Source organism: Ictidomys tridecemlineatus, chromosome 1 (genome assembly GCF_052094955.1).
Source record: "Ictidomys tridecemlineatus isolate mIctTri1 chromosome 1, mIctTri1.hap1, whole genome shotgun sequence".
Taxonomy (NCBI): Eukaryota; Metazoa; Chordata; class Mammalia; order Rodentia; family Sciuridae; genus Ictidomys; species Ictidomys tridecemlineatus.
In genome coordinates, this window is record NC_135477.1 from 212635990 (window position 1) to 212654539 (window position 18550).

At 32.5% G+C, this 18550-nt stretch overlaps 1 protein-coding gene across 1 annotated transcript in view; it reads left to right on the forward strand.

Annotated features, from left to right (window-relative positions):
• Positions 1-16638, forward strand: part of Trim23 (tripartite motif containing 23) — a 35874-nt gene extending 19236 nt beyond the window's left edge. The window contains exons 6-11 of the mRNA XM_005319561.5: positions 979-1194; positions 4493-4627; positions 9153-9282; positions 9831-9941; positions 11225-11349; positions 14381-16638. Coding sequence (XP_005319618.1) covers positions 979-1194; positions 4493-4627; positions 9153-9282; positions 9831-9941; positions 11225-11349; positions 14381-14560 — 897 coding nt within the window. The 3' untranslated portion in view covers positions 14561-16638. The remainder of the gene's footprint in view (positions 1-978; positions 1195-4492; positions 4628-9152; positions 9283-9830; positions 9942-11224; positions 11350-14380) is intronic.
• Positions 16639-18550: the final 1912 nt, after the last annotated feature.

An 18550-nucleotide genomic window follows, 5' to 3' on the forward strand; every position in this document is an offset into this window, starting at 1 on the left:
AGATAAGTCTCTGCTTCCCACCTTACTCCATGTTAAAATGGCTCTGAAGTAGGCTAAACTTTAGCTCATTTAAAGTTGTGTTCAAAGTATTGATTTTTAAAAAAATTTTTATTTTTTACTTTTTTAAGTAGACACAATATCTTTATTTTGCATTTATGTGGTGCTGAGGATCGAACTCAGTGCCTCAAGCATGCTAGGCAAGCGCTCTACCCCTGAGCCACAACCCCAGCCCCAAGATTGATATTTTTTGTAAAGATTTCTGTGGTCTCAAACAGGTGCTATAATATATAACTAAGTAAAGGTTCAGGATGATTAAAATCATTTTTCTTGGTTCATAGCTATTACACAAACTGAATATATTTTTGCCCTGTTACTTTCATTTTGTATTTTCCATATAAACTTTATAACTGTTGCCTGTTAGTGTTTTACAGAGGTACTGCCTCTACAAAAAATCTGGGTTAATTTGAGATAAGCCATCACCTTCAGGACAGATAGTATATAATGCTATCCGGTACTAATCCTAACCCTAGTTTAATGAAAGGGTAAATGTAAAGTTATAGATATTGAAGTTATAACCTGTTATAACCTGTTACTCCCTGAATTAATAAAGACCTGTATTTGCGTAAAAATTCTGGATGGATTTTGAAGACAGCAGAATTTATTGAGGGACACGAAAGAGGGATGTTAAGGATGACTCCTGTTTTCTTTTTTTCGGCTTAACAACCTGGAGGATGGAATTACCATTTTCTTAGATGGAGGTAACTAGGTTTGGGGTTGGAGGAAACTAGAAATTAGGTATTCTATTTTGCTTGAGATGTCATTTATAAAATGTTGGATATTCAAAGTCTTATATTTGAGAGGAAAAAAGTCTAATGTGGAAACTTAAATTTTGGAATTTATGGGACATAAATGGTATTTAAAATTTTAATATATTTGTGAAGGTTACATTAGTTTAAAACTCATTTTTCACCCCCGTAGGTACCAGGTACTGCAGAGAATGCCCGATCATGTGTTCGAGCTTATTTTTCTGATCTACATGAAACTCTGTGTCGTCAAGAAGAAATGGCTCTAAGTGTGGTTGATGCTCATGTTCGTGAAAAACTGATATGGCTCAGGCAGCAACAAGAAGATATGACTATTCTCTTGTCCCAGGTTTCAACTGCCTGTCTCCATTGTGAAAAGACTTTGCAGCAGGTAGGTGGTTTAATGTGGTCAGAACTGTAGTAATAAGATTAACTAGGTAATTGTCAGAGATACATACTAGTCTATTATATTTATTTAATGGATATTTGGGGTTTGCTGCATTCTTTACCATTGTGCTTAGAATGTGATCCAATTTCAAATTGCTCCACCAACCATATCATGAGCCTTCTCCATCATAGAGCTATAGGAACTCTCTAACTTGTCTTTATTCAGTCACGCCAACTCTTTCCTCTTCTCTGTGAAGCATATGCTATTCTTTCTGCTGGGAATGCCTGTATCTTTCTTTCTGCTAGTGAAATTCTCTTCCTTCTAGGTCCAGCTCAAATATTTATTTTTTGAAGTTTTCTCTTCCTTGGTCTTTTTTTGGGTGCCTCTCTAGCATATATTCCCTGCCTTAATTCAGTGGTTCTTAACTTCAGTGTCACAACAAATATGTTTTGTGATGGTTGAGATATCATAAGCAATTTGTTTCCTAGTTTGTAGATTTTTTACTTTTTAATAAATGAGATTCACTGTTCTAATAAAAACGTCAGTCTTGCACATTTTTGTTTTGGATCTGCTTTCATAAGTGGGAAATATAATGATAGCTATTACCTACAGAATTTCAGAAAGGCTGCAGTCTTTCATGTCTTTATTGATGTGCTTCCAATAATTATGTTGTTTTTAAGTTATGATAAATTAAACCTTTTGCTATTGTAGAGCTTTTTCTCTTAAATTTCTGATCACACTTACATGAGTGTAGCCAGCTTGTAACCTGATCAGTCTAGAGTTGTTTAATTCTTATCACATTGAATTGTAATAATTAATGTGTATGCCATATATTTTCTTTCAACTCCAGTTCTACTCTTTTTACCATTTGCTTTGTGAGGCTGGTGTTAGAACTCTAAACTACATCTGTTGTCAGCTGGTTCCATGTTAGGTGCTGCCAGTACAGGGCCCTAGAGTGAAGCTGGAAGGCAGGAAGCAGTTTCCTGTGGGTTCTCATTGATTGGAGTTCCTGTAAATATCAGTCCTTATATGAGGAGGCTGAGTTTCTTAGATGTCTGTTCCCTTCTTTGAGTGTCTTAAGTTTTCATGATTCTATCATCTTCCTTTTTTTCCCTAGCCCTTTTCCTAGGGTTGCTACCTTCATCCTGCCTACTCTTTCACTTATCTAGTTAATAACTACATCTAGTTCACAGTTCTTCATATTAAGTTCTTTGTGTTCAAATAAGTGTGAGATGTAGCTTCTGATTTGACCTTGAATGATAGTGCATGCATATTCATCCTAGATGCTGTCTGGGTGTATTTTTTCATCTTTGTATCTCTATAGTTTTTATTTATAGGTAGAGCTTAATAAATACTTGTTCAGTTCATGATGGGTGATTAAATAGCAAATTTAGAATGGAATCATGTCCTAAATTGTGTTTACTTGAGTACTGAAAAGTATTTTTATATTTATTTTATGAAAAAGTATGTTCATAGGTTGGGGCTATAGCTCAGTGGATGCATGAGGCACTGGGTTTGATCTTCAGCACCACATCAAAATAAACAAATAAAATAAAGGCATTCTGTCCACCTACAACTACAAAACTTTTTTTTTAAAAAGAAAAATTATGTTCATAGTTATTGAAATATTTAACAGCATTCTTTTTGTTAAGCATTGTGGCAATATGGCTGGCAAGTGTTAATGACATGGTATTATCTCATTATGTTAATGTAAGTGAAATTGAGGTTTTAGCTTCATTTTTTCAGATGAATTTGTTAATTTTTTATATTTTTTAAATACTTAATTGACACATAATAATTGTACATATCTATAGGTTACAGTGTGCTGTTTTGATGTATACATTGTATAGTTATCACTTAAGGGTTAGCATATCTATCACCTTAAAATTCTCTCTTCTAGCTATTTTGAAATATACAGTAGAGGATGAGCATCACTAATCCACAAATCCAAAATTCCAAATGCTCTGAAATCTGAGTCTTTTTGAGTGATAACACACAGTGAAAAAGTTTTGATTTCAGATTTTAGATTTTTGAATTAGGCATGTTCAGCTGGTAAAATACATGTAAATATGTCAAAATCCTATAAACTTCAAAACCTGAAATAATTCCTATCCTAAGCATTTGGGAAAAGTATGTACATTGTTGCCTCCATGCTGTTAGTGGAATACCAGAAGATAATTTCTTCTAATTACAACTTTGTACCTATTAACCAACTTCTCATTCCTTTCCCCACTACCTTCTGAGCCTTTTTGTAAGTAACATTCTGTTCTCTACTTCCATGAGAATAATACTTTTATATTCCACATGTGTAAATATGGTATTTGGCTTTCTGCCCTTCATATAATATTCTTTAGGTTCATCCATCTTGCTGAAAATGACAGAATTTTTTCCTTTGAATTGCTGAATAGTATCCATGTGTATATAGACATTACATTTTCTTTATGCATTCATGAAGAAAATGTGATAGATACTATGGTTGATTCTATGTCTTGGTGAATGTGAATAATGCTGTAATAAATATGGGAGTTCAGGGCTGGGATTGTGGTTTAGTGGTAGAGTGCTCACTTAGCACATGTGAGGCCCTGGGTTTGATCCTCATCACCACATAAAAATAATAAATAAAATAAATATTGTGTCCAACTACAACTAAAAAATAAATATTATTAAAAATTTTTTTAAAAATATGGGAGTTCAGATATCAGTTTAACATACTGATTTAATTTCCTTTAGATATATACCCAGTAGTGGAAATGTTGGATTGTATGGTAGTTCTAATTTTTGAAAAAAAAATATTTACTTTTAGTTGTAGTTGGACACAATACCTTTATTTTTATTTATTTATTTTTATGTGGTGCTGAGGATCCAACCCAGTGCCTTACATGTGCTCGGCAAGTGCTGTACTGCTGAGCCACAACCCCAGTCTCCTATTTTTATATTTTGAGAAACCTTCATGACTTTTTTATTTTTACTTGTTTTGATAGTTAACATAGTAGAATCATACTGTATGAACTTTCTATGCCATGTCTTCTGTTACTCCATATTTGTGAAATTCATATCACATGTAGTTGTTTCTCATTGTAATGTAGTCTTCTGTTTGTGAGTATACTACAATTTATTCATTTATCTGTTGATATGCCCTTAAGTTATTATTAATGCCCTGTTATTATTGTGTTTTTAAAATTTACTTTTAAATTAACTTTGAATACTATATGTTAAATGAATTTCAATTGCAAATTGATGATGGTAAGTTTCTATTTCTTTAAGAAAAAGTTTATGAGAAATACTCTCTTCCCCTTTCTAGGATGATTGTAGAGTTGTCTTGGCAAAACAGGAAATTAAAAGGTTATTAGAAACCTTGCAGAAACAGCAGCAGCAATTTACAGAGGTTGCAGATCATATTCAGTTGGATGCCAGCATTCCTGTCACTTTTACAAAGGTAATTACTATACTTTGTTTTTAGGGATATTTTCTGGAAAATTACAGTTGATTTACATTTCATAATAATCAGCTTGAGGAGAGAACTGGGAAATTTATGAGTTAAAAGATTTTTAAGAACTCCCCTCCAGCTTTCAAGTAGAATTGGTTTACTTTTTAAATAGTGTTTAATTTTTGAAAATTTGTATATCTTCATGAAGTACATTTTGGTAATTCAATACATATATTCAATGTGTATTAATGTGGGTAGCAAGCATTTCTAAGAAAATTTTTTTATCAGTAGAAAAATAGGAAAAATAAGATATAATGAATTTTCCTATACCCATCACTCAGTTTAACAAGTATAAACTTATTATTCCTTCTCTGTATGAAGTCATCTGTTATTTTGAAGCAAATCCTAACATTATTTCATCCATATATTATATCTTACATATACTAAATATTTTAATGTGTAACTCTAAACTCTTTTTAAGAAATTAACCAAAATTTCACCCAGAAGTTTAAAAATAAATTTCTAATATTTTCACTGTTATCAACTATGCATTTAGTATTCAGATTTCCTAGATGTTTTCCAAATTATTAAGTTTTTTTCTTTTTTCTTCCCTACTGGGGATTGAACCCACAGCCTTATGCATGCTAGGCAAGTGCTGCAACACTGGGCTACATCCCTTGTCTTGTGTTAACAGTTTGTTTTGAGAAAGAATCCAGAATTCAAACAAGGTCCAGATTTGGCATTTTGTTGATATATTTGTCGTTTTTTTTTTTAAATAGTGGGCTCGCCTTGATTAGAAAAGGTTCATGAGCTCCATTTTGTTTTCTATTTTTAGGAAGAGTTTTTTTAAAACAATAATTTTCTACTATAATTATATGAAAATTTACATGGTTTAGAGTCAAAACATGGTCTTTCAGAGAAGTCTGGCTTCTAACCTTGTCCTTTCCACCCATTTTTGGTTGTTGTTTGTTTTCTTTTTTAGTACTGGGGGTTGAACCTAGAGGTACTTTACCACTTAATCCCTGAGTTGCATCCCAGTCCTTTTTTTGTTTGTTTCTTTCCTTGAGATGGTATCCAAATTGCTGAGGTGATCCTCCTGCCTCAGCCTCCCGAGTCATTGGAATTACAGGCGAGTGCCACCATGCCCAGTTCATTATTCTGTTTTCAATATTACAATCTTACTTTCAGTGGACAAGAGTTGGAATTTCTCCACAATTTCATCAACATCTGTTGTTCTCCATTTGTTTCTGGATAGTAGCTATCATGATTGGTGTGAGGTTTTATCTTATTTTGGTTTTGATTTGCATTACTCTGATGATTAGTAATTTACTTGTTTTCATATTTTTGTTGGTCATTTTTATATTGTTTTGAATGTGTCTATTCAAATAATATACCCATTTTTGATTGAGTTATTTGATTTTTGTTTTTGAATTGTAGGTGTACTATATATGATACCAATCCCCTGTCAAATCTTCAGTTTACAAATATTTTCTTCCATTCTGTAGATTGCTTTTTTTGCTTTTTCACTCAATTGATTCTGTCCTTTTATGTAGTTTTAAGTTTGATATAAGCCCATTTGTTCACTTTTGCTTTTGTGTCCTATGCTTTTGGTGTCATGTTCCATAAGATTATTGTCAAATTCAGTGTCATGAATCTTGGTTTCTTTGAGAAGTTTTATGGTTTGAATTAATTTTTGTATGTGCATATGGATATCTAGTTTCCCCTAGCACATTTATTGAAGAGACTATATTTTCTCCACTAACTGATCTTTGACAACCTTGTTGGGCTTTCTATTCTTTTGTCTGTGCTTGCCTTAATGTCTGTACCACAGGATTTTCATTACTATAATTTTGTAAAATATTTTAAATTCAGAAAGTATGAGTCTTCCAACTATGTTCTTTTTGAAATTTGTTTTAGCTAATTCAGTGTCCTTTGAGAGTCCTTAGGATGATTGATTTTTTTCCCTGCAAAAACATTGGGAATTTTATTTTTACTTTTTTTTTTTTTTTTGCAGTACTAGGGATTGAATCCAAGACCATTGCATGTGTTAAACAAGCTACCACTTAGCTGTACTCCAGCCTGTGTCATTGTAATTTTGATAGAGATTACACTGAGTTTGTAGATCACTTTGGGTAGTATTGACACCTTAACAATATTAATTTTCCCAGTCTGTGAACTGAGAATGTTCTTTTATGATGTCTTTAATTTCCTATAGCTGTGTTTTGTAGTGTACAAATCTTTTACCCCCTTTGCTAAGTTTATTCTTAAGTATTCTTTCTGATACTGTTGTTAGTGTATAAAAATATAACTGATTTTTGCATGTTGATTTTGCATCCTTGCTGAATTCATTGTAATAGATTTTTGTGGACTCTTAAGAGTTTTCTCCATGTTAGATCATGTCATCTGTGAAGAGAATTTTATGTCCTCGTTTTTTATTTGGATGCCTTTTCTTTTGCTTGCTTAACTGCTTTGGTTAGGATAATCAATTCAAAACTATGTTGAATAGAAGTTACAAGAGTGGGCATCCTTGCTTTATTCCTTGACTTAGAAGAAAAGCTTTCAGCTTTTCATCATTGAGTATGATGTTAACTGTGGACTTTCTGTGAGTGTATGTGTCTGTGTGTATATATATGTATGTGTGTATACATATATAGAGAAGAGGACACATGAGCAGGAGTGAGTGAGCATGCCTATTTTCTGTTTTCTTCTATTCCTAGTTTGTTGTTTTATTATGAAATGGTATTGAATCTTGTCAAATACTGTATCTACATCAGTTAAGATCATCATGTTTTTCTTGTCTTTCATTCTGCTAATTACATTGATTCATGTTGAGTAGTCCTTGCCTTTCAGATATAAATCCCATGCGGTCATGTTGTATAGTCCTTTTAATCTGTTGTCCAATTTAGCCTACTAGTGTTTTGTACCTGTTTACACCTTATTATTTCCAGTAAGGGAATGGGCAAGGTTCAGAATGTCCATTTCACTGGAATGCCTTCTTGACTGTATGTATGTATGTATGCTATGAATGTATGTGTATATTTTCAGTGCTGTGGATCCAGCTTAGGACTTTGTGTTTGCCAGCCAGGTTCTCTACCATTGAGCTACGTAGCTAGCTTCCTTCTTGGTTTTTTATTGACCAGAGTGCTGTAGCTTCTCAGTTGTTCTCTAGAGTTATCACAGTGATATTCTGGTTTATATATTATTTTATTTTTGAGGCTTAGTGCTGAACTGAGTATAGATTTGGGATCACATATTCCATAATTGAAGCTCATGGAATAAAATAGAGTACAAAGAATAAAAAAGGAAGTCTCATATAAAATGTCAAAATGCCAACATTTAAGAGGTGAGTGAAAGAAAAATAAGAAGAGTCTGAAAAGCATGTAAAAACCAAGAAAATTTTCTATCATAAAAGCCAAGAAAAGAAAAACCCAAAGAGGAACCAAAATAATTTCTGACACATAATTTCTGATACTTACATGCCAGGAACTGTGGTAAAGAATAGTTTAAAAAATTAATCCCGGCAACAATCCTGTGTAAATTTGATACCATTTTGTTGTTATTTTATAAATGAGAGAACTGAGAGAGGTTCTGCAGCTAGAAACATATACACGCATGTTCATTATAGCATTCTTTGTAAATAACAAAAAATCAGAAATTATCTATAATCTAACAGTTGGAAATTGGTTAAATTGTGAGTTCAAGGAATATAGTGAAATATTTAAGAGAGTAACTTTTGTCTGTATGTATTGAAATGAAAGGACTCCAACTGTGCATGGTGGTACACACTTGTAATCCTAGAGACTTGGGGGGCTGAGGCAGGAGGATCACCAGTTCTAGGCTACTCTCAACAATTTAGCAAGGCCCTAAGCAACTTAATGAGAGCCTCTCAAAATAAAAAATAAAAATAAAAAAAGGACTGGGGATGTTAGCTCAGGGATAAAGCATCCCTGGATTCAATTCCTAGGAAACTGCACACACACACACACACACACACACACACACACACACACACACACACACACACACCCAAAACCCCAAGGATTCCATAATATGCTTTTGAGTGAAAAATGTTAGTTGCACTGTATAAAGTTTGTTCTTAATACCTGTATTTGTTTTATTTGTATATGTTAGCCAGTGTGTATATAGGAAAATACTAACAAAAGGTATTTTTGGAAATTAAATAGCAGTTTAATTTTTAATAGTTTGGTTTGAATTTGAATTGTTTTGAAAGAAGATTTGGTTGAACTAGAAATTCTGGGAAAATTAATAGATATGTGTATTTAAAAAAATATACAAAATCAGAGTGGTCAGTTTTACTATGGACAGATTTAGCCATTAGGAGAAATTCATGTCCTTGAGAAAATTAGATTTAGGGGATTTTTGAGGAATATAACTCAGATCGCATTTGGTTGAGGAATGCATAAGAGAGATGAAAATAATAAACAAAGGTGCTGTATAAGTAAGGAAAAAAGTGCAAATGCTGTTACTTTCTAACTTATCAAAATTAAAAGATTTAATTTTTTTTAAATTAAAGGACAATAGAGTTCACATTGGACCGAAAATGGAAATTCGAGTTGTTACATTAGGATTAGATGGTGCTGGAAAAACTACTATTTTGTTTAAGTTAAAACAGGATGAGTTCATGCAGCCCATTCCAACAATTGGTAAGTATAAATTTGCCTTTTTTTTTTTTTTTAACCTTACTAAACATTTTATAGTCAAATCCTGATTACAGCTGAGTTCTCTGGGTTTCTTTGATTTTTGTACAGTTGGGCTCTTTTCTGCCTTGAAACCAACAACATTTTGGAGAAAAAAAAAAAAAACAGTGCAAGATTCAGTTGCTATGGGTTGAAATGTGGATGTTGCTGTAGTAAGAAGGAACAGAGAATTGGTGGGACAGTTAGAAGAAATAGAGGATTGGTTACCCTGGCTGAGGGTTAGGGATAAAGTATTGGTGCAAAGCTGGCAGATGGCAGATACATGGATTCCAGGGTCTTAAGGAACCTTGTACAGGCTAGCAGCTATTTAAGGTTTACATTCCCCATGCAGGTCTAGGTATGGAGATGGTTGGGCTTCAGTAGTTATTGTTACATGCAGAATTCTTGTTGCCTATGTTTGATATATCATTCATTGTAAACTCTATAGAAGAAACTTTTTAATAGAAGTACTGTATAAAAGTACTATATTAAAGTAACTTTTTTTTTTTAAACAGGATTTAATGTGGAAACTGTAGAATATAAAAATTTAAAATTCACTATTTGGGATGTAGGTGGAAAACACAAGTTAAGACCATTGTGGAAACACTATTACCTCAATACTCAAGGTAAGAATTAGAAATGAAATCTTCATTTAAAAATAGTTTAGGATTGATGGGTTATAGCACCCTAATTTAATTAGCAAAACTGGTACATACATGTTGGTTAAATACTTTGCTATATATCAGTGTCCAGCATCTTATTTTTTAAAAAATTTTGGTTGTAAGGCTGCAATATATATTTTTGACTTATACATGATAAAACACTATTGTCGAATAAAAACCATACTTGGTTTAGATGTTTAGGCAATTAAAGAATGCTTAACTTAGGCTGTTCTTTTTTTTGTGTGTGTGTGTGGTGCTGGGGATTGAATCCAGGGACTTGTGCATGCTAGGCAAGCCACTCTACCAACTGAGCTATATCCCCAGCCCCTTTGGCTGCACTTAATAGTTAACGAACATATGTTTGTATTCTTGTGGATGTGGTCACTGGCAATATGGTGGTATAAAGTTGAATTTATGATGTATGATTCTGCTTGTCAATTCAGCATGTAGCCCATTATAATCTCTTATAGCACCACTTTTTCATTTATACTTAGTTCTTATCTGTGGAGGAACCCACAAGGGCTTGCTCTTGACCAAACTATATTATTCCACTTACTTTTTATTCACATTTGGATTCACACCCCAAGATGAGTTTATGCTTCTCATCCTACATTCCACCTTAGGTGGGAGACTAGATAATTATTTTTGCTAAATTTTTGACATTACATTTAGTATAAAGCCATAGTTAATTGAAAAAAGGAATTTGGATGTGAGGAATGGTTGAAAGTCTGGAGATGTTTAGCCTACATATTTGGAGAGAGAAAGATGGTGATATATTCAATTTTTTAAGACTCTTTTTGTAAAGGAAATAATATTCAGAGAACAAGTAGCATCAATACGTAGATCATGAGAAGCATATTTTTACTCATTAAAAGTATTAAAAGCAGTTTGTGTTTGATAGAACAAGTATAATAAATCCTGTCATAGATGGAGAAACTAGACCTGTGAAATTATGTTAACTACTTGAGATCATACCATTAATTTATTAGTAGGTGTTCCTGTCATTAAATAGGCAGCCTTTATATGAAGATAGTGATGGTCAATAAACTGTTGCCTTAATATAATAATATACATAATATATATAAATATAATATATAATATTTGGTTCATTTACTGAAGCTTAAGTAACTTATTGAATATTTTGTGGGTTTCTTTTTTTTTCCCTCCCTCCCTCCTTCTGCATTTCTCTGTGCTCCCTATCCTCCCTCCCTCTGTTCTACTCCCCTGTTCTTCGTTCCTTTCTGTAGCTGTTGTATTCGTTGTTGATAGCAGTCATCGAGACAGAATTAGTGAAGCACACAGTGAACTTGCAAAGTTGTTAACAGAAAAAGAACTCCGGGATGCTTTGCTCCTTATTTTTGCTAACAAACAGGTAATATATTTTTTTTATAAAAATGCTTATTTTAATAGTTTTGTGTATTACTTGGCATAAGGCAGCTGGAAACATTTCAAAGAGAGTCCACGCAGGAGATATTTTTAAAATTTCTGCTGTGTTTTTTGAATACAGTCTACATGGAAAGTGCTGTACTGGGTATTTTGGAGTATATAAAAAAGAAATAAAGTAATAGATGCTCACCAGATAATCTTGTGTATGTATGCAAAAACATGAAATTCCAATAAAACAAAACTGATAAGTAGCTTCAGTAATATTAACAAAGGGTTATGGAGAGCAAGGAGAGAGAATAGTTCTAAAGGTGATACCTTATAAGATTTGTAAAAAGTAGGATTTGAGTTGAAATTATGATAGTAGTTGAAATTATGGATAAGATTTTGTGTGTCTCCATGTGAAGGAAAGAACATTACAGATGAATAAAATAATAGCATGAATGTTTTTAGGGAGCATCAAATAGACTATATGTGAGGTACAGGCATAGGATTAAGAAAATCTAGAATAATAGATGAGGTCACATTGCAAAAGTCTGATAGGGTGAGATCAAGAAATTTAGATTTAATGCTTTAGAAAAGGAGAATCATTAAAAATTTGATTGTAATTCTGGGATTAGAATGTGGAGTGAGTCAGGACAAGGGAATAGACAGGGAGACGTAGTAAACTGAAATAATTAAAGTTAACAGTACTGAATTAGAGGAAGACAAAGGTAGAAGCAAACTAGAGAGTTTTTATAGAGGAAGAATTGGTGAGTATAAGGGGAGGATGAAAGATTGAAAGCAGCTGAAGATTCCTAGATCGTGAGCCTAAGCTTCTAAGAGAATGAAGAATACTTTTTAAGTATAGGTAGAAGAAGAGGAGTACAAGTGAAGTTGAAGAATGTCACAGAAGGGGAAGTGTTAGATGAATAAAAAGGAATTTTCCCCATAAGAACTGATATATTTACCCTTACTTATAATGGAACATACACAATTAGGGCATTTACCCTATTCTACTGCATAACCGTTACCACATTAATGTTATTCACAAGTGTTCCATGCATCCTAATCTTAAACCAGTTTAGTAATAAATGATTTTTTTTTTTTTTTTTTTTTTTATCTTTGGTAGTACTGGGGATGAAACCCGGGGCCTTGCATGTGCTAGGCAAGTGCTCTGCCACTGAGCTATGTCTCCAGTCTGTAATAAATGATTTTTAAAGCCACAAGTTTTTTAAAGCCTCACATGTGAAAGGCTGAGGCAAGAAAATCATAAATTTAAGGCCAGCCCAGCAACTTAGCGAGACAGTGTCTCAGAATTAATTTTTTAAAAAAATTTTAAAATGGACTGCAATGTAGCTTTGTGGTAAAGCACTGCTGAATTCAATTCCCAGTACAAAACAAAAACAAAAACAGCTTCACATAATGGTCACACCCCAGTGTTTTGCATACGTACACATACACACACACACACACACAAAACAATTGGCATAAAATCTGCAACAGTTATATAGTGAAAAACAGTATCAGGTTGTTAAAGATGACATTGTTTCGTAATTCTCAGAGATTCATACACTATTGGTATGATTAATTAAACTGAGTCGTTTTCTTAGAGAATAATTTCAAAGTTTTAAATGCGTACACCCTTTTACTCTGAAATTCTAAAGTAATGCATCTAATAGACAAATATCCAAATATAATTCTACAGATAATTTTATAAGTATGTATAACCTTATGTATGTATATATATCAATGTATATATGTATACATTTGTCCCCCAGTATCTGTGGGGTATTGGCTCCAGGGCACCCCTTGCAGATACCCAGATCTTCAGATGCTCAAGTCTGTTTTATATGTCATAGTATCTCCATTTAACTACATACATCTTCCTGAATATTTAAATCATCTGTAGTTTACTTATAATTACAAATATCTTTGGTAGTACTGGGGATGAAACCTAATACAATGTAATTGCTATGCTAATAGTTTTTAAACTTTTTTGTTTAGGTAATAATAAGTAGTCTTTACTTGTTCATTGCAGACAATTTTTTCCCGAATATTTTCTTTTTATATATTTAGTTTTTATTCTGATTTATCTATGACAACAGAATGTATTACAATTCGTATTACATATATAGAGCACAATTTTTCATATCTCTGGTTGTATACAAAGTATATTTACACCATTCTTGTCTTCATACATGTACTTTGGATAATGATGTCCATCACATTCCACCATCATTTCTAACCCCATGCCCCCTCCCTTCCCCTCCCAGTCCTCTAAATATTTTCATTGAATCCACAGATGCAGAGTCCATGATACAGAGGGCCAACTGTGTATATGGATTTTTAATACACATAAGCACACATCATTAAATATTCAGTATAGGATTGCTTAATTGAATTATGTTGCATCCACACAGGGGAGTACAATTCTGATGTTAAATATAAGGTGAAAAATCTGAATGTGTTGATAATGGAAAGATATATTTACTTTAACATTGTAAATAAAACAAACAAAAAAATCCTAAACCCCCTAGTTTTAGAAAGTCTCAAATGTTTCTTTTTGTTTATTTGCATGGAAATATTCTGGAAAAAATATGTAAGAAATTGTTACTGGTGTTGTTCTTGGAAAATAGGAGCAAGGGGCATTCAGAGAGAGAGTGTAATGAAATAATTTTATAAACCATTTTTATAGTATATATGTGTTAATTTCTTTTACTGACTTGGGCAGTATCCTTCATTCAGATTAGACCTTCACTGATTACACTATAAGGTTATTCTTGCAAAATACACACACACACACACACACACACACACACACACACATACATACACACACACACAAATCATTTTTACCAAAACTCTAAATAATTTTTCTGTTGTTTATCTCAGAATAATTATTGAAAGATGATTCTAGGTTTTAACTTTTGTTTCGGCTTCTGTTAGAATACAGTCAGTAGATTTCTATACAAATAGTAATTAGAAAAAAATGATAAATTGTATGGACTGATAAAAATTGTACTGTGTATGTGTTTCAGGATGTTGCTGGAGCTTTGTCAGTAGAAGAAATCACTGAACTTCTCAGTCTCCATAAACTATGCTGTGGTCGTAGTTGGTTTATTCAGGGCTGTGATGCTCGAAGTGGTATGGGGCTGTATGAAGGGTTGGACTGGCTTTCACGGCAACTTGTTGCTGCTGGAGTATTGGATGTTGCTTGATTTTAAATGCAGTGGTTATTTAAAAGTTTTGTGGTGAAGTTATTTTGCACATAATACATTGCAGGAAATTCTACATCTCAAATATGATAATATGTGTATGTAAAAGAATCTGGGACTGGGAACTAAGTATGTTACTGCTTTAGAAAACAAATTCTGTGGCAAAGTTTGAATATATGAGGTTAGAGCAGATTAAAAAGAAATTTCTTGGATATACATTCTTTTAAAAAGTACATTTGTTATTTAAGTTTTTTAGATTCTATGCAACCCATATATTGGGAAAGAAGTAGGCACAGAGAAAGGGTAAATGAAGTTTTTTTCTTTCAGTGATAAATAGCTAGCTAACTGAGTTAATGGAATTTCTGTGGAGCAATGGAAGTATAGTTTCTTTAACTTGCCTTTCACGGAATTTTGGTAGTACTTATTTGTAGGTATGGAAGTTGCTTAATGAAACAGAATCTAAACTACATCTTAGGGTAATAAGATTACTTTGATCTTCAGTATAATACCACCTTTCATGCAAACTATAAGCTATAAAAATTAATATTTTATACAGCTTTATTAAAACTTTCTCCTAAAATATTTTGTATAAAACACAGTAAAAAGAATGCAATGTTATCTAACTAGGCCTAATTGTCAGATTAGTACTAACTGTAAAGTACTAAAACTGTGAAAGTCATTTGGTCTTCATTTATAAAAGACCCATTTCCAGGACTGAACCTAGACTTATTTCCTAGGTCAGAGATCTAAATTGGTCCTTCTATTTTTCAACATATTTACGTAGTGTTTCTTTCTAAAATAATATCGCATCCTTTATAGGGGCAACTATAGGTAAAATGTAGTAAGTCACACAAAGAACCAGGGTCAGCTTTTCATAAAAGAGACCTAAATAGAATATATACGACTTTTACATTAAGAGAAGTTGTTGAAATGGTGGGGAATGCCTATTATTTATTTTAAATACTTTCCATAATAAGTGCATTTACTTAACAATATAAAAGGCTCTACATGACAAGGCCTCAGTTATTTAAGAGGAAAAAAATGTGTCTAAAGAAATACTAAAAAAGTTTACATTTATTAAGCAGTATTGTGAGTTAAAGTTAAAAAATTTTGTGCTCTTTACTGTTTCTCATTTTTAAAGGATACTCTTACTATGGAAGCACGATTTATTATATTTACATAGCTAGTTTTTTGTTTTCTTTTAATGCTTTTCATACTTCAGGATAAAGTAGAATCTTGAATCTTGGTTAAATTGTCATAAGGACAATGGTATCTGATGTTAAGATGTGACAGGCGGCACGGTTTGGGTTCAGTCTTTTCAAGGGTATTTTTGTTTTTTTAAAAAACAAAAAGTTTTAGAAAAGCATTAAAAAAAAGCTCATCAGTGTTATGGGCAATATGTAAATACGTAAAATATAATATTCACCCTTTATTTTTCAAGTAAAAAGTCATGCTGTTACAAATAGTTTGTGTGCGTAAATAATTCCTTTGAATTAAATTATTTAATATTTGAATGATTTCAGTAACTGTGAAAATAAAACTGGTGTTGCATTTGCCTGTGAGCCCTTGAACTGTTTTCTCCACTTGGTAGTTGGAAAAAAAAAATAACACTACTATGTGAACTTGCTTTCCTTGTAAATTATTACTTCACTAATTTTGCTAAACTTTGTAATTCACATCCTGAACATATAACTGAACAGAGTTTTTAAATTGTGCTTAGGCCTGACCATTATGTACATGTAACCGTACGGTTTATTATGATTTTTCTTAAATATTTTTCTCGGGCTCTTATTACTGTTTGTGGTTGTATTCTTTCATTAGTCAGTTAAAATTATGTTAAGCTTCCCCAGGGCAATGTCAAATTTAAAATGACAGATGTTTTAAATATAGTATGTTGGGATTTGCCTCCTCACTCTGAATTTCTGTACTAAAATCTAAACATTATTGTATGGATTATGTAAAGCAGGTTTGTGAAGTGTATAGCCTTGGTCTATATTTCAGGAATGCTTTATATCCACCAGAAGCCATTATTTGCACTATATATATGATCAGTATAGACAGCAATAAAATGTTAAAAATCATTATATAGGAGAAGTTCTATCATTATTCTAAAGTTCAGTTTCTTCAACCATGTATCTATTATCTTTGCTAGTAACCAACTTAAAAAATTCATTATTCTGGTTGATGGTGTATCTCAGTGGTAGAAGTGCTTACTCAGCATGCAAGAGGCCTTGGGTTCTATCCCCAGCACAGCAATAAATAAATAGTATTTGTGCTATGGTTAACAGAAACAAATCAAAACAGGATGGGATTGATTTGTCTATCAAATTTGAGATATTATTTGATAAAGTAAAGATTTAGAAATAACTTTCCCCATAATTGTAATGTAGATCATATTTAAGAAAACTGCAGTGTTTTGAAGGGGAAGCTAAAATTCTGCAACGAGTAAAAATAAAGTTTTTAGTTTTTAAATTTTAATTTTAACCTTGTTTTATGTGACAACACAGCATTTTTAATATTAATTTATTTTTGGTGCTAGATATTTATTTATTTTTGGTATTGGAGATTGATCCCAGGAGCACTTTACTACTGAGCTAAATCCCCACCCTCTTTATTTTTTGAGACAGTCTCTCTAAGTTGCTTAGGACCTCACTGAATTGCTAAGACTGGCCTAGAACCTGTGATCCTCCTGCCTCAGCCTCCTGAGTTGCTGGGATTACAGATGTGGTACCTGGCAAGAACATAACATTTTTAATGATTATTTTAAAAAATATGGCACACACCTGTAATCCTGGCACTTTAAGAAGCTGAAGCAGGAAGATGGCAAGTTCAAAGCCATCCTCAGCAATGCAACGAGGCTCTAAGTAAATTAAAAAGACCCTGTCTCAAAATGAAAAATGGCTAAGGATGTGGCTTAGTGGTTGAACACCCATGGGTTCAATCCCCTGGATCTTCCCGCAAAAAAGTCTTTGCCAGGCAGCAGATGTAGCTCAGTGGTAGAGGGTAAACTTAAAATGCGTAAAATCCTCCCTAGATTCAGTTTTTTTAAAAAAAGATTTGAAAAACCTGATTTAGTCTATGAACAGTATTGCTAAGAGAAAAATTTTATATGACATTGGGATAGATTTCAATTTACAAAGTGATAAAGAGGAAAGAAAGAGCTGTGAATTTCCCTAAAAGGAATGAAAAGGATTAATAAGTACCTTGAGACATATCCCTAGCCGTTTTTGTTTCTTATTTTGAGCCTTACTGAGTTGCTGAGGCTGGCTTTGAACTTGCCATCTTCCTGCTTCAGCCTCCCAGAATGCACGGAGTACAGGTGTGTTCTGTATTTTTTAAAATAATCATTAAAAATGATATGTTCTTGCCAGGTCTCACAGCACATTTGTAATCCCAGATACCTTATCAAGGTTAACAATTCAAAACATGCTTTAAGAAAGTCATAGCACTGTGTGTTTTTACATTACCAATCAGGTTAAGTTTTTGATATGGAATGGAAAAATTCTTTTATCAAATAAGATTTTTCAAAGCAAAACATTTATATTTTGTGGGGAATGAGGCATCATCACCACTTGGTGGCAGTATTACAAAAATTTAGATTAAGGTTTTAGGAATGAATAAAAAACTAGGTAGTTAAGTCTAACACCAAAAGTAAGGAAGAAAAGGTTAAAGTCACAGTTAAAAGTCACTTTAGGTCCCAGTTTAAGTTCTACTTTTAATAAACAGGGCACAATATTCTTTTATTACAATCATAATTTACTATATTCTTCCCTTTATAAGTTTGTGGTACATAATAAATATAGGAAATAATCTTGCTGATTAATTATAGGAACATGAATTCTTATAAAAAGTAAGTAACTTATTAAGTAAGGGTAAGTGAAGATAAAAATGAGTCAACAAAAATTTGAACTCATTTTATTGCTCTTTTCTAGTAATCTATTATTAGATACTAACATTTTTACTCCTATGTATATTTCTTGGTGGTATATTTAT